General features: G+C 41.2%; 1 protein-coding gene across 1 annotated transcript in view; it reads left to right on the top strand.

Moving 5' to 3' along the window:
- The window catches only part of TSPAN5 (tetraspanin 5), a 93,972-nt gene that overhangs the window by 45,261 nt on the left and 26,771 nt on the right, over positions 1-21,940 (top strand). Inside the window, exon 2 of the mRNA XM_069976787.1 lies at positions 7,184-7,234. Coding sequence (XP_069832888.1) covers positions 7,184-7,234 — 51 coding nt within the window. The remainder of the gene's footprint in view (positions 1-7,183; positions 7,235-21,940) is intronic.

Here is a 21,940-nt window from a genome sequence, read left to right as displayed (position 1 = left end):
CAATCAGATTCCACTTTTCATTCCTCACGGACTCTTTGGAAAATGAAAGGTGGAATCTGATTGGTTGCTAGGGGCAACTGAGCCAGTTTCACTTTACACCATGGGGGGAGATTTATCAAACATGGTGTAAAGTAAAACTGGCTCAGTTGCCCCTAGCAACCAATCAGATTCCACCTTTCATTTTTTCTATTTTCAAAATAGTTTATGAGGAATGAAAGGTGGAATCTGATTGGTTGCTAGGGGCAACTGAGCCAGTTTCACTTTACACCGTGTTTGATAAATCTCCCCCCATGTTTTAACTTTACACCATCTCCCCCATAGTGTTTATAAATCTAATAAATAGATCCATTCAGGTCTCTTCATGCTTCACCTGCTTGGACTATTACTAACTATTCTTCACCACCAAACCTCCTCTTATAAATCCTCTGCTGATAGCTGGGCTTTACTGCTACGCTGCATCCGGACAAATAACTTTTCTTCATGGTCCTCTGCCAGTATTATCTTTATTATTCACCTTTTAACAGCAGCATATAAACAAGAAAACTGCACGCATATCCGTAGGATTTCCTTATTTCCTGCTGAACTGTTGCATTACTTTTCCTTTCTTCATCAACATAACTTTGGCATTCGTGAACATTCCTCAAAAATGTTCACTTTACCACCAGAACAAAAGAGAAAATACGGGCAGACCGCATAAGGTTGGCATATTTAGGGACTGTCTAGGGCTATGTTCCCACAACGTTTTTTCCTCTCCATTTTTGAAAAGAAAAAAGTGACTTTGGTCATTTCCCTGTTTGGCCGCCCGTAAAGATGACGGCTGTTGGTAGATTATTCTAGTTGAAGTGGAATAACTGGCCTTTGGGTGTGTCTTTAATTGACCGTTTTTACTAAGGATACTATTACACAGGCCGATGGGGGCCCGATAATAACGGTAAACGTGCACCGATCTGCTAGATCGGCGCTCGTTTACTGGGCCTATTACACGGCCCAATAATCATTTAACAAGGGCTGCATGGACATCGTTACTGATGTCCTTGCAGCCCTTTCTTAAACTCTATACATTACCTATCCATGCTGCAGGGCTCCAGTTGCAGTCTGCTTTTCCCTGGGTCCTGCACAGCATGGATAGGTAATGTATAGAGTTTGGAAATCGCCAGCCACGCACCGCTATTACACGAAGCGATGCGCAGTTGGTGCCCGACAATTATAGGTCCAAACCTATATCAACGATCAGCCGATGATAGTTGTCATCGGCTGATCGTTGTGTTTATTACACTGAGCGATAATCGGCCGGATAGGGCCGATTATCGTTCCGTGTAATACGGCCCTACTAAACTCAATGGACTTTTCACAGGGGGGTGAAATTAGGCCCCGACCCCTTTTTCCCGGACAGATTCACTAAAAGGCACACGCCTCTTAGTAAATCTGTCCGACCATACGCCCGACCCTGTGCCTGAGTACCAAATCAAATCCAGCAGGTGTAGATTTGGATCATGATTTACACCTGCGAGCAGTCATAAATCATGATAAATTAGGTGCGGGAGGAGGCCACGCCTTGCTGCAAGCCCCACTGCCCGCCCATAGTGCGAGCGGGAAGTGCGGCAGGCATACCTAGGGAGAAGGGGCGAATCTGCGCCTTCTCCCTGTGCAAGCCATACGCTTTAGCCCTGCATGCAATGGACGACCCGAGGTCCACGTGAGTGAGCGTCTCTGAGCACTCTCAGGACGCTAGTGTTCTAAGTACCGCCGCATTATTTTTATGTGATTAGCGGTACATGATATTTGCTGTTCCCTACCCTTTTGTGGTGTTATACTCCCCTGATGATTATCTGTATGAAACACGGTGTTGGGAGCTTAGGTAGGGGTAATATAGGGATAGAGGTGTAGTATTAGTACGGGGCAGGGGCCGCCCTTTCTAGGGCGATAACTCCGACAGTCCCTGAGCGAGTAGGGCTAGTTGTGGTGCACCCAATAGGGACCCTTAGGGTCAGGTGCTCCCAAATTTAGACGGTCTTATTATCTATACCGTGATTTCAAGCCTTACAGGTGGATACACGCTACGCACTTCGGTTTTTACTGTTTATATGGTTGTGTGTATTCATGTATGTATTTATATGTGGCATGCTTTAATACGTATATGGGGCTCCATATGCCTGATTTTTATAAGGTGGAGGTTTTTTCACAAGGTTTAAGTTTGGAATCTCTTTGTGCTTTTTAGTATATCAGTAAAAGTTATGTTTTAGAATTATTAGGGACCTATCTGTGCTTATTATTGATTTGTGTTTGGTCTGGTATTCCCAGTCCCTCATTAGGACTGTTCAGTGATTAGTGGTGTAAACATAGCCTAAGATAGAAACCTAAGCTCACACCATTGCACTAGGCAGCCTTCAGTTCTTTTCCACAATTCCTCATGTAAAGTACTATACAGGCTATAGATCTCTATTTAAAAAAAAAAAAAGTTTTCAATTTTCTGTTTCCATGTAAACAAAGAACAACAGTGTTTATTGTTTGAGCAGTGTAGATCTGGTGATTCAATACCAGTGCAGTGTTCTATTCCATTGTCGTTTCCAAGGCTTTGCAGAGTGGATGGGTTTTCATCCCTTTCATACTTGAAAAATAATTCCATTTCAATACATGTACAGATTATAGATGCACATGGGGCTAGGGGCAGCCTATCCAGATTAAAGGGGTACTCCAGCAAAATGTATTTTCTTTCTGATCAGCTGTTGTAAGAAAATGCCAAAGATTTGTAATTTACTTTTAGTAAAAAATCTACAGTCTTCTAGAACTTATCAGCTGCTGTATGTCCTGCAGGAAGTGGTTTATTCTTTCCAGTCTGACACAGTGCTCTCTGCTGCCATCTCTGTCCATGTCAGGAACTGTCCAGAGCAGTGGCAAATCCCCATAGAAAACCTCTCCTGCTCTCCACACTGGGAAGAATACACCAATTCCTACAGGACATACAGCAGCTGGTAACTACTGAAAGAGTTGAGACTTTTTAATAGAAGTAAATTACAAATCTCTGGGACTTTTTGGCACCAGTTGATTTGAAACATTTTTTTTTTGTTGGAGTACCCCTTTAAAGCTTATCACCCATACTGAGGATCTGACCACCACTGATCATAGGAAAGGAATAGAACAAGAGCCCACCTGCTCGACCACTTTACTTGCTATGGGACAGGTAAAAAAGTCCAGTTGCTGTGCTGGAAAGCAATATCAGGCCATATTCACACAGCGTAAAAGTACGGCCGTTGTTGCCATCGGCAACAACGGCCATACTTTGTACGGTGTGGAACACTGCATTGCCTTCTATAGGATCCTGGCCGGAGCGTATTGTGTGCTTCGTTGTGTATTGTGAGCTTCATTGTGTGCTATGAGAGTTCTGATGCAGGCGTGCACTGATGCGCCTGCATCAGAATACTGCGGCCGGAAAGATCATCCGGCTGGTACTGCTGGGATGATCTTTGCAAAGACTGGCCGTTCCGTGACCCGGCCGGGTCACAGAACGGCCGGTGTGTTCCGGCGCGTGAACATAGCCTAATACTGTAGAATTGTAAAGTTATGGAAAATGCTTCCACTGGATTTGGTGATGGTTAAAAATGTGAATAAAGTTAAAAAAGAAAATATATAACATTCTTGTAAAAACCAATACACAGGAGACTGATAATAATGTAGAGTATTGATTCAGGGATCTTTCCTTTTGACAGTAGAAGTCAGGATAGATTTCTTTTATGCTTTTTAGTGATTTAGATCCCTTAAAGCGAATGTACCATCAGGTACATCACTTTAAGTTTTTTATATGGATAAACCAATGCCGTCGCAAGGATGCCGGTGCCACAGGACTTTTTTTTTAAAACCGCGGCCTAGTCCCTGTGCAGGGTGCCAGTCTATTCCCAGGCACCAGCCCGGCCTGAAGCACTGGAGGCGGGCCCGTCCACCTTAACTGTGAGGAAACCCCTCCCCTTTGTATAACATGACATGGCAATTTTGGTCTCAAGACTTGGAACCACCGTGATGCACTGCCTGGTCACACGATCCCTTCACCCCAATGCGGAAAATTCCATTGTATGACTAGAAATCAGTGTGTAGCCCAGCCTTTACGACTACTTGTCATTAAAAAAAACTTTTGATAATTTCAGAGAGATACATCAAAAAAACCTCATCCCCACTCTGTGTCTGAGACCTCATAGACTGGTGTTAGAAGTCCGTATAGGTCACATGACACAGAGGTGTGAGTGAACGCACCATTTGTGCACTTCTTCCGGCTCATTCTTAGACCCTCGCACACTCAGGCCAGGTTCACACTGCGTAATAACAACGTCCGTATTTCATAACCATGTCCGTAGTTGTTTAAATAACAATCGTTATTTCACAAATAATGGCCATTGTTTGCACAACTATGGCCATTGTTATTAAATACAGCCATTGTTTTAACATAGTGTGAACCTAGCCTCAGACTGTAAGGTTTGGTTCACACTACGTTTTTTGCAATTCATTTTATTCATCCGTTTTTGCAAAAAAATTTATGCATTTTGTGTGTCTCCGTTTTGATCCATTTTGCCATTGACTTCCATTATAAAAAAACACAAAAACATTGGGGGACATTTATTAAGGAGTCTAATGTGTCCAACTATTCAAATGGGGATTGGTATTTTGTATTTTACTCCAATAGCTTGTGACTGATTCATTAATATGCAGCACTGCCATAGTGACTGCATGTAAGTAAAAAGTTGCAAAAATTGCGCAAATATATTCACCTTGTACTGTCCAGACGTAGGCCTGCACCTGTTTGTGAGACTTTTTAAAAAGTCGCAAATGATAAATTGGGCGCTTATACTGGATTATGCAAACTTTTGGGGTGAATTATTCACCTAAAAATACGCGCAAAAACCTTGATAAATTTCCCCTATTATTTTTGTGTACGGAAAAAAAATTGATGCATTTTGATCCTTTTTTTTTATAATGGAAGTCAATGGAAAAACGGATCAAAACGGACGCACACCAATGCAAAAATGGATGAAAAAAACAGATTTCAAAAACATAGTGTGAACCCAGCCTAACCGATTAAAACTTTTGATATGTCTTTTTTTTTTTATGACAGTGCTCATTTACTAGTAGCGCGAACTTCAGCAAGCAAGCACCCCTGACATACTGGCATCATCGCAGCTACAGGGAAATGTGATCTATCTCTGATGTTGTGTTTTTTTTTGTTTTTTTTTTCCAGTTTGTGCTGATCAATGTAGTTTAGATCCTGAACTCCTTATACCTGATTAAAAAGAAACACATTTAGCATTTCCTTTGCTAATGAAAAGCCTTCTCCTCCCATCCGCCCTCGCTGCATTACATTTGTATGATTGGACCGTAGCTCACGCTGCCGCTCTGCACATCTGGGAGTACGGTTTCTGTACAAATGTGGTGTTTTGAATTACTTGCTAGAAAATTTTTGAAATTACAATAACGTGAGTTCTTAAATTATGCAATGATGACATTCGGAGCAACAATCCAATCTGTTAGCATTTTAAAGGCGAGTTAAAGCCAAGAAATATGTCATTATATCTGAAATGAATAGATGTGAGTAATAAATCCCCGAGCTGCAGGGTGTGCCCTTAAAAAATGGGTGATTTAGCTGACATTTTCATACCGTGACTATACAATACATCTTTTCAATAATACAATGTATATGTAAAATGAACAGACTTCTCAAGTACTCTGCGGACAGTCCTCTTTATCATACTGCTCAGGGTAATTGTTCTGTTTCTTCTTAGAATTAGCATGTAATTACACCTCTGTATACTTACAGATCAGCTCTAACCTATAAGGTGTTTTATCACCTATGCGCACAGTGTCTTATCACTGGGGCACACAACTGGACCCCACCAATCACAAGAATGGGGGTCATGTGCCTTACCGTAATCATTACTGCATGAGTTCACACTACGTATTTTTTTTTCCTTATCCGTTTTTACAAGAAAAACGTGTGCATTTGTGTTCATCAGCTTTTCCATTGACTTCTATTACAAAAAAACGGATCAAAACACATCCGTTTTTGAAGCGTAAACAAAAACGTGGTTGACCACGCTTCTGTGTATGTTAAAAGAAAAAGGATGCATTTTGATCTTTTTTTTTTTTATAATCGAAGTCAATAGAAAAATGGGTGCACATAAATGCATCTGTTTTTACATCAGTTTTTTTAATGTTTTTACAAACAACTGTGGAAAAAAAAAACTTAGTGTGAACCCAGCCTAAGCCTGTTCCCTTTTGTCCATTTGAGTCCAAATAATGGTCTTTATTTAAGAGCAGCCGTAATTTTTTGTAATAATGGCCTTTATTCGGACACAAACGGGCAAATAAAAGATATTGTGGGAACATGGCCCAAGTCAGCGTTTTAAATGGAGTAATGATAAAAACAAGACTGTGGGATAGTCGGAACATCTGCAAATGGGGTGTCCCAGTAAATAGTGGTTAGTACCTACTAAGATAGATCCAAAGAAGGACAACCAGTGAATAGTGTTGAGCGGACTTGTCTGGGTTCACCAACTTACCCGAATGCTCGGCATTTGGTTCCCGGCTGAAAAAGTTGGATGCAACCCTAGGGAGTCCTGGAAAACATGGATCCAGCCTTCTCCAGACGCCGGGAGTCAAGTACCGAGCGTTCAGGTTTGAAGAAGTTGACGAACTTCTTATCAACAGACTCTCAGTCTAGGGACTTACAGAATTTAAAGGTCCTTCTACTAATGTTTTTGTACCAGATACCACAGGATGGTTTCACAGGTCTTATAGAGTCCATGTCTCGATGGGTCCCAACTGTTTCGGCAGCACAAGGGGGATCTACACAAGGAGATGGTTTTAATGTACATGTAGTCATGTAGTTCCTTATATTGTGGCTGTTGTTAGAAGGGGCTTTAATAGCCCCTTTATCATGTAAGCATGACACCTATCCATATGTGGTAATTGAATTATGTAACAGTGCTGTCAACCAGTGCAACATGAAATGGTGGTTGAGGGTTTTTGTTCCAAGATTATAACTTATTACCTGGATAAGTATGTGATCAGTTAGAGTCTGCTGCCTTTACATTCAATAACTAGCTATCTTCATTTACAGGTTGAGCTCTGCTTCATTTTTGTTATACAGTGTGTAGCCACATAAGAGTGACAAATATTATTTACTTATTATATTTTTCAGTTTTTGGGGATAGCCTTTCTTGGAGTCGGTTTATGGGCATGGAGTGAAAAGGTAAGCTAATAATACTATTCAATGTGTTGAGTAATTTTCTGCTAGATTTTTGCTCTTTATTTTACATTCTTCGAAACCCACTAAAATCTGATTTAACCCATCTGAAAATTCACTCAGATATAAAATTGACAGCAAAGTGGCCGTAGCAAAGGTTCTCTGTTGATAAATACCATATATAATATACATTTTTTTGGACAAAAAAAATTGTTTGTTTGCTATTTATACCCTGATTGTTACACTATTTTGTGAGTCTAAAATGGAGAAGGATTTAGGTGTAATTATTCACAATAAACACAAAATAAAATTACAGGATACGTTAAAACAATGTATCCTAGGAGATTTTAACCCTTTAAGGACATGGCCCATTTTCGTTTTTACGTTTTCGGTTTTTCCTCCTTGTGTTTAAAAGGTCATAGCACTTGCATTTTTCCACCTAGAAACCCACATGAGACCTTATTTTTTGTGTCACTAATTGTACTTTGCAATTACAGGCTGAATTTTTGCATAAAGTACACTGTGAAACCAGAAAAAAATTCAAAGTGTGGTGAAATTGAAAAAAAAAACGCATTTCTTTTATTTGGGGGAAATGTGTTTTTACGCCATTCGCCCTGGGGTAAAACTGACTTGTTATGCATGTTCCTCAAGTCGTTACGATTAAAACGATATATAACATGTATAACTTATATTGTATCTGATGGCCTGTAAAAAATTCAAACCGTTGTTAACCAATATACGTTCCTTAAAATCGCTCCATTCCCAGGCTTATAGCACTTTTATCCTTTGGTCTATGGGGCTGTGCGAGGTGTCATTTTTTGCGCCATGATGTGATCTTTCTATCGGTACCTTGATTGCGCATATACGACTTTTTGATCGCTTTATATTACATTTTTTCTGGATTTGATGCGACCAAAAATGCGCAATTTTGCACTTTGGGATTTTTTTGCGCTGCCACAGTTTACCGTACGAGATCAGGAATGTGATTAATAGTTCGGGCGATTACGCACGCGGCGATAGCAAACATGTTTATTTATTTATTTGTTTACTTTTATTTAAAACCTGGGAAAAGGGGGGTGATTCAGACTTTTATTAGGGGAGGGGGCTTTTTACTATTAACAACACTTTTTTTTTTTTTTTTTTTTACACATATACTAGAAGCCCCCCTGGGGGACTTCTAGTATATACACTTGGATCTCTCATTGAGATCTCTGCAGCATAGATATGCTGCAGAGATCCATGAGATCAGCACTCGTTTGCTTTCGGCTGCTGCAGCCGAAAACTAACGAGTGCCGAGCCGAGGACGGCGCCATCTTGGACGCGTCCCCGGCCGGCATCAGTAACGGAGATCGCTCCTCCGGGACAAGGTCCCGGAGGAGCGATCTCCCCCACTAGACCCCAGGGAAACGTTGCCTCCGGTAATCGGAGGCAGCTGTCAACTTTGACAGCTGCCTCCGATTAGCTAATTAGCAGCGGTCCCAGGCTACTCGCGGCACCCGGGATCGCGGCACTTCAAAGCGGGGCCGCCGCGCGGCCCCGCTTTGAAGTGCAAGTGAGGACATATGACGTACGCATACGTCCTATGTCCTTAAGAGGTTAAAGGAGAAGTCCGGTGAAAATTTTTATTTAAGTATTGTATTGCCCCCCCAAAAGGTATACAAATCTCCAATATACACTTATTACAGGAAATGCTTATAAAGTGCTTTTTTTCCTGCACTTACTACTGCATCAAGGCTTCACTTCCTGGATAAAATGGTGATGTCACTTCCTGGATAAAATGGTGATGTCACGACCCGACTCCCAGAGCTGTGCGGGCTGTGGCTGCTGGAGGGGATGATGACAGAGGGATGCCCAGTGTATCTCCAGTGTCCCTCAGTGTCCCCCTGTCATCATCCTCTCTAGCAGCCACAGCCCGCACAGCTCTGGGAGTCGGGTCGTGACATTAACATTTCATCCAGGAAGTGAAGCCTTGATGTAGTAGTAAGTGCAGGGAAAAAAGCACTTTATATATAAGTATCTCCCGTAATACGTGTATATTAGGGAGTTGTATAACTTTTGGTAGGCAATACAATACTTAAAAAAAATTGCTGGACTTCTCCTTTAATAGTTTTTAATAAAAAAAAAAATTAGATTTAGATTGTAGTTCAGACTTGAACCTAGATTTTACGAGTCATTGGTAGTTTGTACCCCCGACCACTAAGCTGCAGGTATACTACTTATACAAAGTACAGCCGTTGGACACAACTCCTGGGTTTCTAAGCACTCGAGGTAACAACCACCATTCTTCTGCCCATTCACTAGTGCAGGATGTGAGCTGTATTTGTTCAGAGCCATAGGTTTACCAATAATATAAAATTTTGGCTCAAAATCTTTCACTTTTTGCAAGGAAAGATATTTGTTACACAGTTCCCCCTGGGAATGGTGAAACCCAATATGTGCCCGTACAATGCTGTGTATGGAGAGGGGCGCCATTTTTAGTGCAGGTTTTGCACAAATGGTTTTAAGCCGCCATGTGTATTTGCAGCGCCCCTATGGTATGAATACAGTGGAAACTCTCCCAGAAGGACAGAAGACCTCATTTTTAAAACTAAACCCCTCAGAGAAGTCCACTAGAAGAGAACATTTAGACCCCAGAGGTGTTTGTGGAAAGTTTTTAGCACTAAGCTATAATAATGGAAATGGAAATATTACTTTTCCAATATGTACATTTTTAGCGCAGATTTACTAAACACAGGGGTATTTGCAACTGACCATACACTGTTGTTTTTTTTTGTTTTTTTTTGCTACACAACAGGGCTTAGGAGGCAATGGGTGCAATTTTCAGTGCAGTGGACTGGTTTAGGGCGCCATGTTGCATATGCACAACCCCTGAGGTACCAGTACAATGAGGAGCCCCGACAAGTTGCCCAATTTTGGAAACTATACCCCTCAACAAAATCTATTTTAGGTTATAGTGAGAATGTTGATCCAACACCCACAGATGTTTTCCAAGCTTAATGTAGATGATTTTTCAATGTGAAAACTGCAATTTTTCATAGTTATGACATTTCACTGCATTATGTTGTGCCATGTTGTGCCACCACAGACCACAGTAGGGCCTAGAGGAAGTGTAGTGTGCCGTGCGAAACGGCTTGTCGCCGTTATTAGAGACATGCCTTTTTAATGTCCAATTGGTGAGTGTCGCAAGCTTCTTCTGAGGAGTTTGAACTATTGATTACAAGTATAGAGGTCCTGAGTGACCTTGTATGAGAGAAGCAGCAGTGGTATTGGCGCTCTGCCACTGCATTCAAACTCTAGTGGTCTGACAGGGATAGCAGATAAGATAGCAGAATACAGCACTTTTATTGACTGAGCCGCCTGATGATGGTGGTGGGTTCGCTCATTAATCTAAGGTGTATGGGGCTCTCCCAAGTGTCCACCTTAAACTAGGGGCCCTGTTACACGGGACGTTTATCGTGCAAAAAATCGTTATATCGTTTGAATTTAAACGATAATCGCTCTGTGTGATTGCAGGCAACGATCGAAAAATCGTTTGCATGTCGTTGAGCTTTGATTTAGATCTGAGCCTAAAATTATCGTTTATCGTTTGCTAATCATTCGCTGTAATTCCATGTTCGTTCGCTCAAGTTTCGCATTTTTTCGCTAATTGTTCAGTGTAATTGCACATTGTTCATTGTTTTGCTGAGATGAGAAGGAATAAACGATTATAGCAACCATCGTAATAACGATCTTATCTAACGACCATTGTTATTACGGTGAACGATTTCAGGTTAACTATAAACAATCTCGTTTGCGATCCTTTATTGTTAGTCGTTAATCATTAAAAATTGCTCAGTGTAATAGGACCCTAACTCTACAGGATAGGGGACAAGTAAGTGATCACGGAGGTCTGACCTTCATACCCTCCACTGATCTCCAGATCAGCCCCCCAGCTCCTTTGTTTTGAATAGAGAAGCGGGTACGGCACATGACCTGCAATTCTATTAAGTCCTATGAAGCAGCTGGAAAGAGCCGACTGCTGTACTTGTCTCTCTCCGGTGGCTTCATTCATTCTCTATGAAGCCGTCGGAGAGAGCAGAGTACAGCAGTCTGCTCTTTCTGGCATGTAAATGAATAGAGTACGGAAGCTCTACAGAGGTCCTGTAGATAGGGGACAAGTAAGTTTAAGGTGGACAATATCTTTAGTACACTATGTGCCATATATGAAAGGTGTAAAATGTTTTAGAACCATTGTGTTACTTTTAAACTCTTCTTCACTGTTGACTCCGTAAGGATGCAGACTTTAAAACCTCCTTTTTTTTTTTTCCTCTTTGCTTTTCTTTATATTTGGATTCTGCCTCACTGACATTGTAACTGACAGCAAAGAACAGCTTTTATCTATAAGCCACAGGCAGCTAATGGATTTGGCCAAAAGTAGCAGATGGCACATGGCCCCATGGCTGTTGCCAATGTAATGACTCATTTCCACTTACACTTTTCAGTGCATTGTTGATGAAGTGCTAGTCTGTGTAATCAATGAACAGTGACCTTATGAAAGCCACTTTATGTCTTTCCTTACTGTAGTATAGTAAAGTTTGCTTATGTTTTGCTGGGCCTCACGAGTTATACAGAGAAGAACATATTTAAGTGCAAAACGGAAAGCAAATATACAAGTTTATGATGTTTACATGTCCCAGTCATTTTAGGATCAGTTCACGCAAACATGGGAGAGGCCCAATTTGTCTTCTGTTTTAATCAGGATTGGGAACAGATCCTAGTTTATGGAACACATAGGTCTTTTTGACTTTTATAGGTGAAGTATCATTGGAAAATTACATATTTCTTGCATTAGATATTACATATATACCTAGCGTGAGATCACTTCTAAATAAGATGTCCATCTTCATTGCTTTAAAGGACAACTCCGGCGGGACCCCCCAAAAAAAAAAAAACACAGACACACACAGACACCATACTCACCATCCCTCCGGTGACGATCGCCACTCCATTCGCCCGCCGTCCGCCTCACAGTCACCTGCGTCCGCCGTCCAGCGATGTCTCCTTCTTCCGGGTCCATGAGAGAGAAAAGGTTGCCAGCGCGCTTGCGCACCGGCAGCCTTTTCATTGGCTGGAGCGCATCACATGGCTTCCAGCAAGCTCAGCCAATCAGGGCTGAGCAAGCTGGAAGCCATGTGATGCGCTCCAGCCAATGAAAAGGCTGCTGGTGCGCATGTGCACCAGCAGCCTTTTCTCTCCCATTCACTCTCAATGAAGACGCCGAGAAGGAAGAAGACCCGGACCGCCCCCAGCTCTGACATCACCCGACACCAGAGAAGAGGACCGTGACGACCGTAATAGGTAATGTATATATTCTTTAACTTCCGGGGTGGGGGGTCGGGGGTCGGAAAGTGGGGGAAGGGGGCCAGACCGGGTATTTAACCACATTACAAAGTTATATAACTTTGTAATGTGTGTTAAATAAGCCAAAAAAAATTTTCGCCGGAGTTGTCCTTTAATTCTTTTTCAAACACATCAGACTAAAACAGAGTGGTAACGCCTCCCATCTGATTAATAAATTATAAAATAGGTATACCACATATATGTTGGCAACATATTTACATTGTTGTCAGCATATGTACCCTGTTTCCCCAAAAATAAGACTGTGTCTTATATTAATTGTTGCTTCCAAAGAGGCACTATGTGTTGTTTTCGGGGGAAGGTCTTATTTCTCTCTTTTCAGGCCCCCGACGTCCCCCTTCCCCGGAATACTCCCCAACATCCTTACGGTTTTCTTGTTGAAGCTGGAGCTCAGTAGCAGGGGGATCAGGAGCATGTGGCGGCACTGGCGTTGGGTGACCTCCAGCATGCAGCATGACGTGGAGACCATGGACCAGTATGCCTGCCGCACCGGCTGTGAAGGTCCATGAGGGGATTAGGCGAGTCCCGGGGGGTTGCAGCAAGCGGCCTTACTTTAAGGGGGCCTTACTTTAGGGTGGGGGTGCCTTATTTTCAGAGAGATGCCTTACTTTAGGCAAGTTGGTAGGCTAGTTAGGGTGTCTTATTTTAGAAGGATGTCTTATTTCTCTTTTTTCGGGGAAACATAGTAATAATAACCAATGGTGACACCAGAGTATTGACATCTGTGGGTGTGGAGAGTTGGAAGTGCGCAAAAAAAAAAAAAGAAAAAAAAGCACAGTGCGGTGCAAAAATTTTAGGCAGGTGTGGAAAAAGTGGGGAAAAAATAGTGTTAATGGAAGTGTTGATTCTGTATTAAGTACACACACACATGTTTTGAAGGAACTCGGCAAGGAGGTTGTTCCAAACATCTTGGAGAACTAACCCCAGATCTTCTGTAGATATAGACTTGCTCAAGTTCTTCTGTCTCTTCATATTATCCCAGACAGACTTGATGTTGAGATCAGGGCTCTGGGGGAGCTATAACATCATCTCCACGACTTGTTCTTTACATTGGAGATAGTTCTTAAAGTCCCCATACACTTTAGACTATTGATGGCCATACCCGTCTCTCATGGGGGGGGGTCAACTGATAGTTGTTAGTTACAATCGTTATTATTATCATCGTTTACTCCATCTGATCCCAGCAAATGAACGAACAATGTGGAATTACACTTAGCGATTGGTGAACTAATTTGGAACTATAGTGAGCGATTAATGTTGAGTTTAGGTTCAGCTCAAAAGATGCACTCAACTACACACCAATGATTTTTTTTATTGTTGCTTGCAATCACACAAAATGATTATTTTTTAAATTTGAATTATATAAGGTTGGTAACCATATAAGGTTGGGAACGATATAAGGTCGGTAACGATATAGGCTTGGGAACGATATAAGGTTGGGAACGATATAGGCTTGGCAACAATATAAGGTTGGGAACGATATAGGCTTTGGAACGATATAAGGTTGGGAATGATATAAGGTTGGGAATGATATAAGGTTGGGAATGATATAAGGTTGGGAATGATATAAGGTTGGGAATGATATAAGGTTGGGAATGATATAAGGTTGGGAATGATATAAGGTTGGGAATGATATAAGGTTGGGAACGATATAAGGTTGGGAACGATATAGGCTTTGGAACGATATAAGGCTGGGAACGATATAGGGTTTGGAACGATATAAGGTTGGGAACGATATAGGCTTTGGAACGATATAAGGCTGGGAACGATATAGGGTTTGGAACAAAATAAGGTTGGGAACGATATAGGGTTGGGAACGATATAGGGTTGGGAACGATATAGGGTTGAGAACGATATAGGGTTGGGAACGATATAGGGTTGGGAACAATATAGGGTTGGGAACAATATAGGGTTGGGAACAATATAGGGTTGGGAACAATATAGGGTTGGGAACAATATAGGGTTGGGAACAATATAGGGTTGGGAACAATATAGGGTTGGGAACAATATAGGGTTGGGAACAATATAAGGTTGGGAAGGAGATAGGCTTTGGAACGATATAAGGTTGGGAAGGATATAGGCTTTGGAACGATATAAGGTTGGGAATGATATAAGGTTGGGAATGATATAAGGTTGGGAATGATATAAGGTTGGGAATGATATAAGGTTGGGAATGATATAAGGTTGGGAATGATATAAGGTTGGGAATGACATAAGGTTGGGAACGATATAAGGTTGGGAACGATATAGGGTTTAGAACATAATAAGGTTGGGAACAATATAGGGTTGGGAACGATATAAGGTTTGGATCCTGAGGGCATTCCCAGGGACCCAAGGTCTGAGGTGAGATGCCATGTTGTGTATTGGAATAGGTATACAAAGGAGTGGATCTGTTGTGCAGAGAAATGGGGGAGGGCACCCTTGTCTGGTTCCCTTGTACAGGGGGAGAATGGAGGAAAGTATCAGCAGGACAGAGTCTGGCTATAATTGTATTTGCTGGGAACGATATAAGGTTGGGCACGATATAGGCTCAGGAACGATATAAGGTTTGGATCCTGAGGGCATTTGAAAGCCTCCCAGGGGCCCAAGGTCTGAGGTGAGATGCCATGTTGTGTATTGGAATGGGCGTACAAAGAAGTGGATCTGTTGTGCAGGGGGAGGGCACCTTTGTCACGTTCCTTTGTACAGGGGGAGAATGGAGGAAAGTATCAACAGGACAGAGAGTCTGGCTGTAATTGTATTTGGGATATATTTTTATAAAGCTCTCCATCCCTTCTCGGCCATGTTCCTGTATGCTCCCCTCAGTTTATTTACAATGTGTTCACTTACAATACGGACCAGCACACAGTGACATCTCTCTCTAGTCTATTGAGATCAGACACAGCTAATGTAAAGAGAAGGAAAAATCTATCGTTTATATGTAGTAGAAACCTTAGAAGATGGAGTAAGGTAAAATGAAAGGGCCTTATGAAATGCATACTGTCTGTCTGGCTCACGGTTGTGTCTATGCAATGAATCTTATTTAGCACACGGAGCAATGGGATAGAATAAAATGCATCTGCAGGATGTCCATGTAAGCCCAAAGCTATTTTGAATTAATCACGATTATACCTTTTATAGTTTACAAGAAATATAGTCTCATATTACCATATTGGCTGCAGGAACATCATCTTATTTTATTTGGATTGCGAGCTCATTTGGGTGTGCCAATTAACCATTGAAGTCCATGCAATGTACGGCCGTCAGAATGACCATACATTGTGTTGCCAGAGTGGGAACAATGGCCGTTGTTCCTGCATTAGCAGCCGCAAATAATTGACATGTCAATTATTTGTGCGGCCGTAGGGGAACAATGGCCGTTGTTCAGTACAGTTTGAGAACAACGGCCGTTGTTCCTTATAGAGTTTAATGTAGTAGATTATTTTAAGGCAAGAATGTCCGTTGTTTTAATTGCTAACAATGGCTGTCATTATCGATTCAGTTTCCTTCTCTCAGTTGTGAGCTGCTACTTTTTGCTGAAGACACAAAAAACTGTGTGTGAGCTTTTCTCTTCGTCTCCTCCCCCCTCTCTTCTGAGATGGGTGATGTAAACAAGTCCCTGGCAGGCTGTATCTGCAATTTTGTAGCTCCTATGTAATGCTAGGAGGGTTAAAATGAGGTCAAGTTACTGATGAACTCACTGTGATTAACAGAAAGCAGCAGCTCAGAACTGGGGGAAGCAGACTAAATGGATAATAACAAGTATGAAATGAATTGTTAGTCTCACTATGGGCAACAGCATATGAAAAGTTATTTTTGAGCAGAATACCCCTTTAATGCTGTTAAAACAGCCCTGGCAGGGTGGGAGCCCCCATAACCGTGTAAAAAAGATTAAATTAAAAAAAAAATTGTAAATCAGAAAAAAGAAACTGGTAAGAAAAATTCTTTTGTTTCAGTATCTGACTCTAATCAGTAATAGAAAATCAAGGCGGTAGATGCCCTTTAAAGATCCCTTGATCCAGTGACAAGCTGGTTACAGCCCACAGACTCCTGAATTTATAGCTGCTCCAGGAATCGAAAGAGAAACTGCTGGTTTCAGGTTTTTATGGTTTTTCAGTTTTTTTTGGATGAATTAATTCAGTATATAGTGGAACAAACCAATTTATATGCTGAACAATTTCTTGAGCAAAATCCAAGTTCATTTTATGCAAGGTGGAAAAAGTAGCAACCTTTGGAGGAAAAAAGGATTTTATAATATAATTTAGTAAAGGTAGAATAACCCCCTTAATTTTTTTCATATGTTATGGTATATATCTGGAATATGCGATAGATAGATAGATAGAATGTGACTCCAGAACTTTCACTGATCCTTACATCAAATCAGACAGATATCACCCTGTGTAACGGGGCCAACAATTAGCCAACAAACAGCAAACGCCCACTTAGAGGCTGATCGATCACGTCTGACACATCAAAAAATAATCGGCTGTAGGCCAATGTAGCAAGTGTTTGTGCAGCCCTGGCCACATGATCATTGAGCCATATAATAGGCTCCATAAACAAGCTCCAATCTAAGACATTGCCATCATTTTCTCCATAAAATATTTAAATAAATTAAATTATTATTTTATTTTATATTCTGCACAATGAACACTGGAGAAAGAGAACAAAAAAGCCAAGTTTTCTGTATTTTGCTTATACACCTCCCCCAAAAAAAACCTGAAAAGAAAATGATCAAAAAGTCCTATGTATTCCAAAATGGTACCAATAAAAACTACAAGTTTTCCCAATAAGAAAGCTTGACCCCATCAGGTAAAAAAAAATTAAAATAAAAAAACTTGACTTGTAATGGGACACTAATTAAAAAAATGTATTGCTATTTCTTTTGCACCAAGTAATAAAATGTAAAAACAACCCAAAAATTAGATAAATTTGGGGCTAGACCATGCTTTCTTAGTTGAAGGTTTTCAAAGTGTACTTTCATAAGATTTTAAAAAACCTACATGCCTTTTTTTTTTTCTTTGCATCCTAGATTTTTCAGGATACCGTTTCATCAATGCACTTGCCCTGAGTAGGGATGGTCCGAATCTGCCGAAGTTCGGGTTCGTATGAACCCAACGCTCAGCATCAGATTCCCGCTGTCTGCCCGCTTCGTACAGCGGGAGGACCGCCTGGAAAACTGGGATACAGCCTATGGCTATGGCTGTATCCCAGTTTTCCAGGCGGTCCTCCCGCTGTATCCACCCTCTCCACGGAGCGGGCAGACAGCGGGAATCATTTCCGAGGGTTAGGGTCCATACGAACCCGACCCGAACCAGGTTTGGACCATCCCTAGCCCTGAGTCCTATCTAAGTACAAGTGCAAATAACTTCTGTCCCATAATGCGCACTATAGAGTCAGGGCTGTATTTTCTACTAGGCACTCATGATCTCATGGCTGGGGCAGCATTTCAGTGAGGAAGAAAGCGACCATGTTCTTCTAACGCTGGATAATCCCTCTAACATATGTGTGAAATGCACAACAATACGCATGGAGCCTTACTTTTTCCTTTCATCTACTGAGCTGTGATGGCGTTTTCCGCAGTGATCTATAGTTTGTATTGGTACCATTTTGTGGTCAATAAGAATTTTTAAACCGTCTTAAAGGGGTTATCCAGTGCTACAAAAACACGGCCACTTTCTTTCAGAGACAACACAACTCTTGTCTCCAGTTCAGGTGCGGTTTGCAATTAAGCTTCATTCACTTCAATGGAACTGAGCAGCAAAACCTCGCCCAAACTGAAGACAAGAGTGGCGCTGTCTCTGGAAGAAAGTGGCCATGTTTTTGTAGCGCTGGATTAACCCTTTAACTTTTTCTGAAATGCAAAGTGTCTGAATAAATTTTTTTAGCATTTGTTTTGTTGTTCACTTTCCCCCCCCCCCCCCCCCTTTTTTTTTGTACAATTACCATGTGTTTTTTTTTACTGGAGGAATTTTATATGTTTTTTTTATATGCTTTTTGTTTTAAATTCTCCACAAGCGATAACATTTTTCTAAAAGACCAATTCTTTAAGAAGACCAGCCTCTTATGGCCTTTTTCTGGCAACAATCTTTTATGTTTCTTTGTTTTCCAGACCAGATTTTGTGTAGTAAATTTTTACATAGTCACAAGGCAAAGTGGCCACTTTCTGTAAGACCACTCCAATAGAAGATGAGAGGTTTAATTGTAGAGATGAGCGAACCTCTAGCATGCTCGAGTCGATCCGAACCCGAACTTTCGGCATTTGATTAGCGGTGGCTGCTGAACTTGGATAAAGCCCTAAGGCTATGTGGAAAACATGGCTATAGTCATTGGCTGTATCCATGTTTTCCAGACAACCTTAGAGCTTTATCCAAGTTCAGCAGCCACCGCTAATCAAATGCCGAACGTTCGGGTTCGGATCGACTCGAACCTGAACCCGGTTCGTTCATCTCTACTCAATTGTATTAGATTGTTTATATAGTATGCTGCAACACTACTGTATTGCAGTGTACTGTCAGATCAGCGCTACATCCTGCCATAGTAATGCAAAAATAACAGCTCTAATAGGCAGCCACAAAGGCCTCAGAAGGCCTCTAATTGTAACACATCCTTTATGGACGTCTATTTTTTTTTTTTAATTTCTTTGCCTGTGTAGATAGGATAGATTGTTACCCACAGCCTATGACTATGTCCAGGGCTCCCTAGGGCTGCATCCAACTTTTCTAGATGCCAGGTGTGAAATGCTGAGCGTTTAGGTTAACTCAAATGTTCTCTAACTTCGCTCTTCACTAATACAGTATGTACTGTTGAGCGGAGAGAGGCAGTTCGGCAAGTGATCAGAACGTACCTCAAGTCACATTGACTGTCCTGAATTACAAATTATAACGTTTATACAGTGTGCACTAACCACACTAACACACTGATGGTCAAGGTGGACCTTGTTTACTCAAAGATGGCAGCCAGTGTGTGTGTGTGTGTGTGTGCGTGTGTGTGTGTGTGTGTGTGTGTGTGTGTGTGTGTGTGTGTGTATATATATATATATATATATATATATATATATATATATATATATATATATATATATATATATAATCTATTTCCTGGGGGCATGTGTTCTTCTACTAAGGCTTGGTATCTGACTCAGGCCTAGAAAACATGAATAGTGTTGCCAAACCTGAAATGTTCAGCCTCTCCACTCAACATTACTATATGTACAGCGCTCTGGAATCAAGGGTGCTTTAAAAAGAAATAATACTTGTAATATTAACTAAATGTGTATTTCCAGGAGAAAATACAAAGTGCTTGTAAAGAGTGCCACTTTAACAGTGACTTCCCTTTAAGAAAAACTTTAACCCTTGATATCCTCCCTTCAAGAGCGACTTTGGTGCCGCCCCTTTAAGAGCAACTTCGGTGCTTAGGGTTTCTATTGTATCACAGTTCAGCTGTTTGCATGTGTGCTCTGATTGGCTGGTTAGGGCTGTGCTGTGTGATATTTGAATTCCTGAACATTCTGCCATTCATTTCTATGGGGATTTTTTATTTTTTTTTAAGACAAAAATACTTAGCACACCTGTCATCACTGAGGGCTTTGAAACGCAGTTTGAACATAGTCTGTGTGCAGAGCGGTTCGAGCTGTATTAATTGCAGAAAATTAACTGGAAGAAGAATAAAGAAAAGGGATGACAGTATAGCGCTTTTTCAAGCACTATAATATTAATGAAAGGCTTGTCATTCATAGATCATCATAGATAAACTGTGACATTTAAACAGCAAATTCTCCCCCCCCCCCCCTTGGTCTTTTGTTGATGGGCAGCAGATCTCTTATTTAGCATCAACAAACTTTTCAACACCTGCAAAGGAACAAAAAAATCCTGTTCAGCAGATAAATTTTTCCAGATATCGGACTACTTTTGCTCTGTCATGTCACAGTGTTATGCTGCGTTTACACGGAACGATTATCGTGCGAATTTGCATGATAACGATCGAATTCGAACGATAATCGTACGTGTAAAGGCTGCGAACGATCAAACGATGAACGAGAAATCGTTCATTTTGATCTTACATGTTCTAAAAATGTCATTCGCAAAAAAAATCGCAGATCATTCCGTGTAAACAGTCGTTCGCCGATTTAACCAATGTGTGAGATAGGCTTAAGCAATCGCAAAACGAATTTCCGCACGATATATCGTACCGCCTAAACGCTGATCGTTATGAAAAAAAAAAGTTACTCCGACATCGTTAATCGTACGATCGGGCCAATTATCGTTCCATGTAAACGCAGCATTATAGTTGTCAATTTATGGCCTAAATTTGGTCGTCCAGAATCTCAAGTATTTGCCCAGCTTTACATCCTATACAGTCGGATACCATGAATTTCCAGAAGATTGGCTCTGCAAAGTTATACAATGACTCTTTACCATTGCTTGGTGATTAATGAAGCCTCTAGGCAGTAAAACCTAGGTGCCAGTCTGCCAGTCGGCTGTGGGTATGTGCCCGTTTGGCATGTTTGATACAATACACAGCCTATTTGCACAGCTTTATCCTCACTAGGACCCCTGTGTAGATGATGCTCTTTATGTGTCAGATTTGCGATTGTTGAAGAGCACTCCCTTCTTGTAATGTGCAAAACAGTTATCACAGCTGGCAGGAGAGATTTTCCAGTCCACTGGTGCAGAGAGAAGGAGCCATTTAGTGAGGAAAGAGGTTGGATGAATCCCTTTTACTGTAATATTAAATTGATGGGAAGGAGAAAACAATGTGTCCTGTTTTATTCAACCAAGCTGGAAACTGAAGCCTGGCATTTCTCTTCTGAGTAAGCAAAATATTAAAAATACTACAGAAAAAAGTTTATACTAGCACTGTGTTCTATGGCTATTCTATGATAACAATGGCTAACAAGCCTGTTTTATTAATTACATGTATTTCCCATAGTTGTGGGGTATCTTTCTTATAGCTTTGATGGGCTCTTCCACTATTAACATTACTAAAAAAAAATTTTTTTAATTTTTAATAGCCAACTGGGTGTTACCAGTAGGGGGCGTGTCCTTACACAGTGTGGCAATGCCAGCTTTGATTGGACAGTGTCAGACCATGTAAGGACATTATCCCAAATGATAACACCAACTTTAAAGTGACTCTGTATCCACAATCTGACCCTCCCAAATGGTTTGTACCTTCGGATAGCTGCTTTTAATCCAAGATCTGTCCTGGCATCCATTCAGCAGGTAATTGTTGTAAAAAAACAACTTTTAAACTTGCAGAGCTGTTTCAAATTGGTGTGACCTAGAGTGTCTGTGCCCTAGGATTGCGACGCACCTCCGTCCCTCCTGCCTGCCC

This window comes from Dendropsophus ebraccatus, chromosome 7 (genome assembly GCF_027789765.1).
Source record: "Dendropsophus ebraccatus isolate aDenEbr1 chromosome 7, aDenEbr1.pat, whole genome shotgun sequence".
In the NCBI taxonomy this organism is placed as follows: Eukaryota; Metazoa; Chordata; class Amphibia; order Anura; family Hylidae; genus Dendropsophus; species Dendropsophus ebraccatus.
The sequence above is the reverse complement of the archived record's forward strand: the minus strand, read 5'-3'. Positions and strand labels throughout refer to the sequence as shown.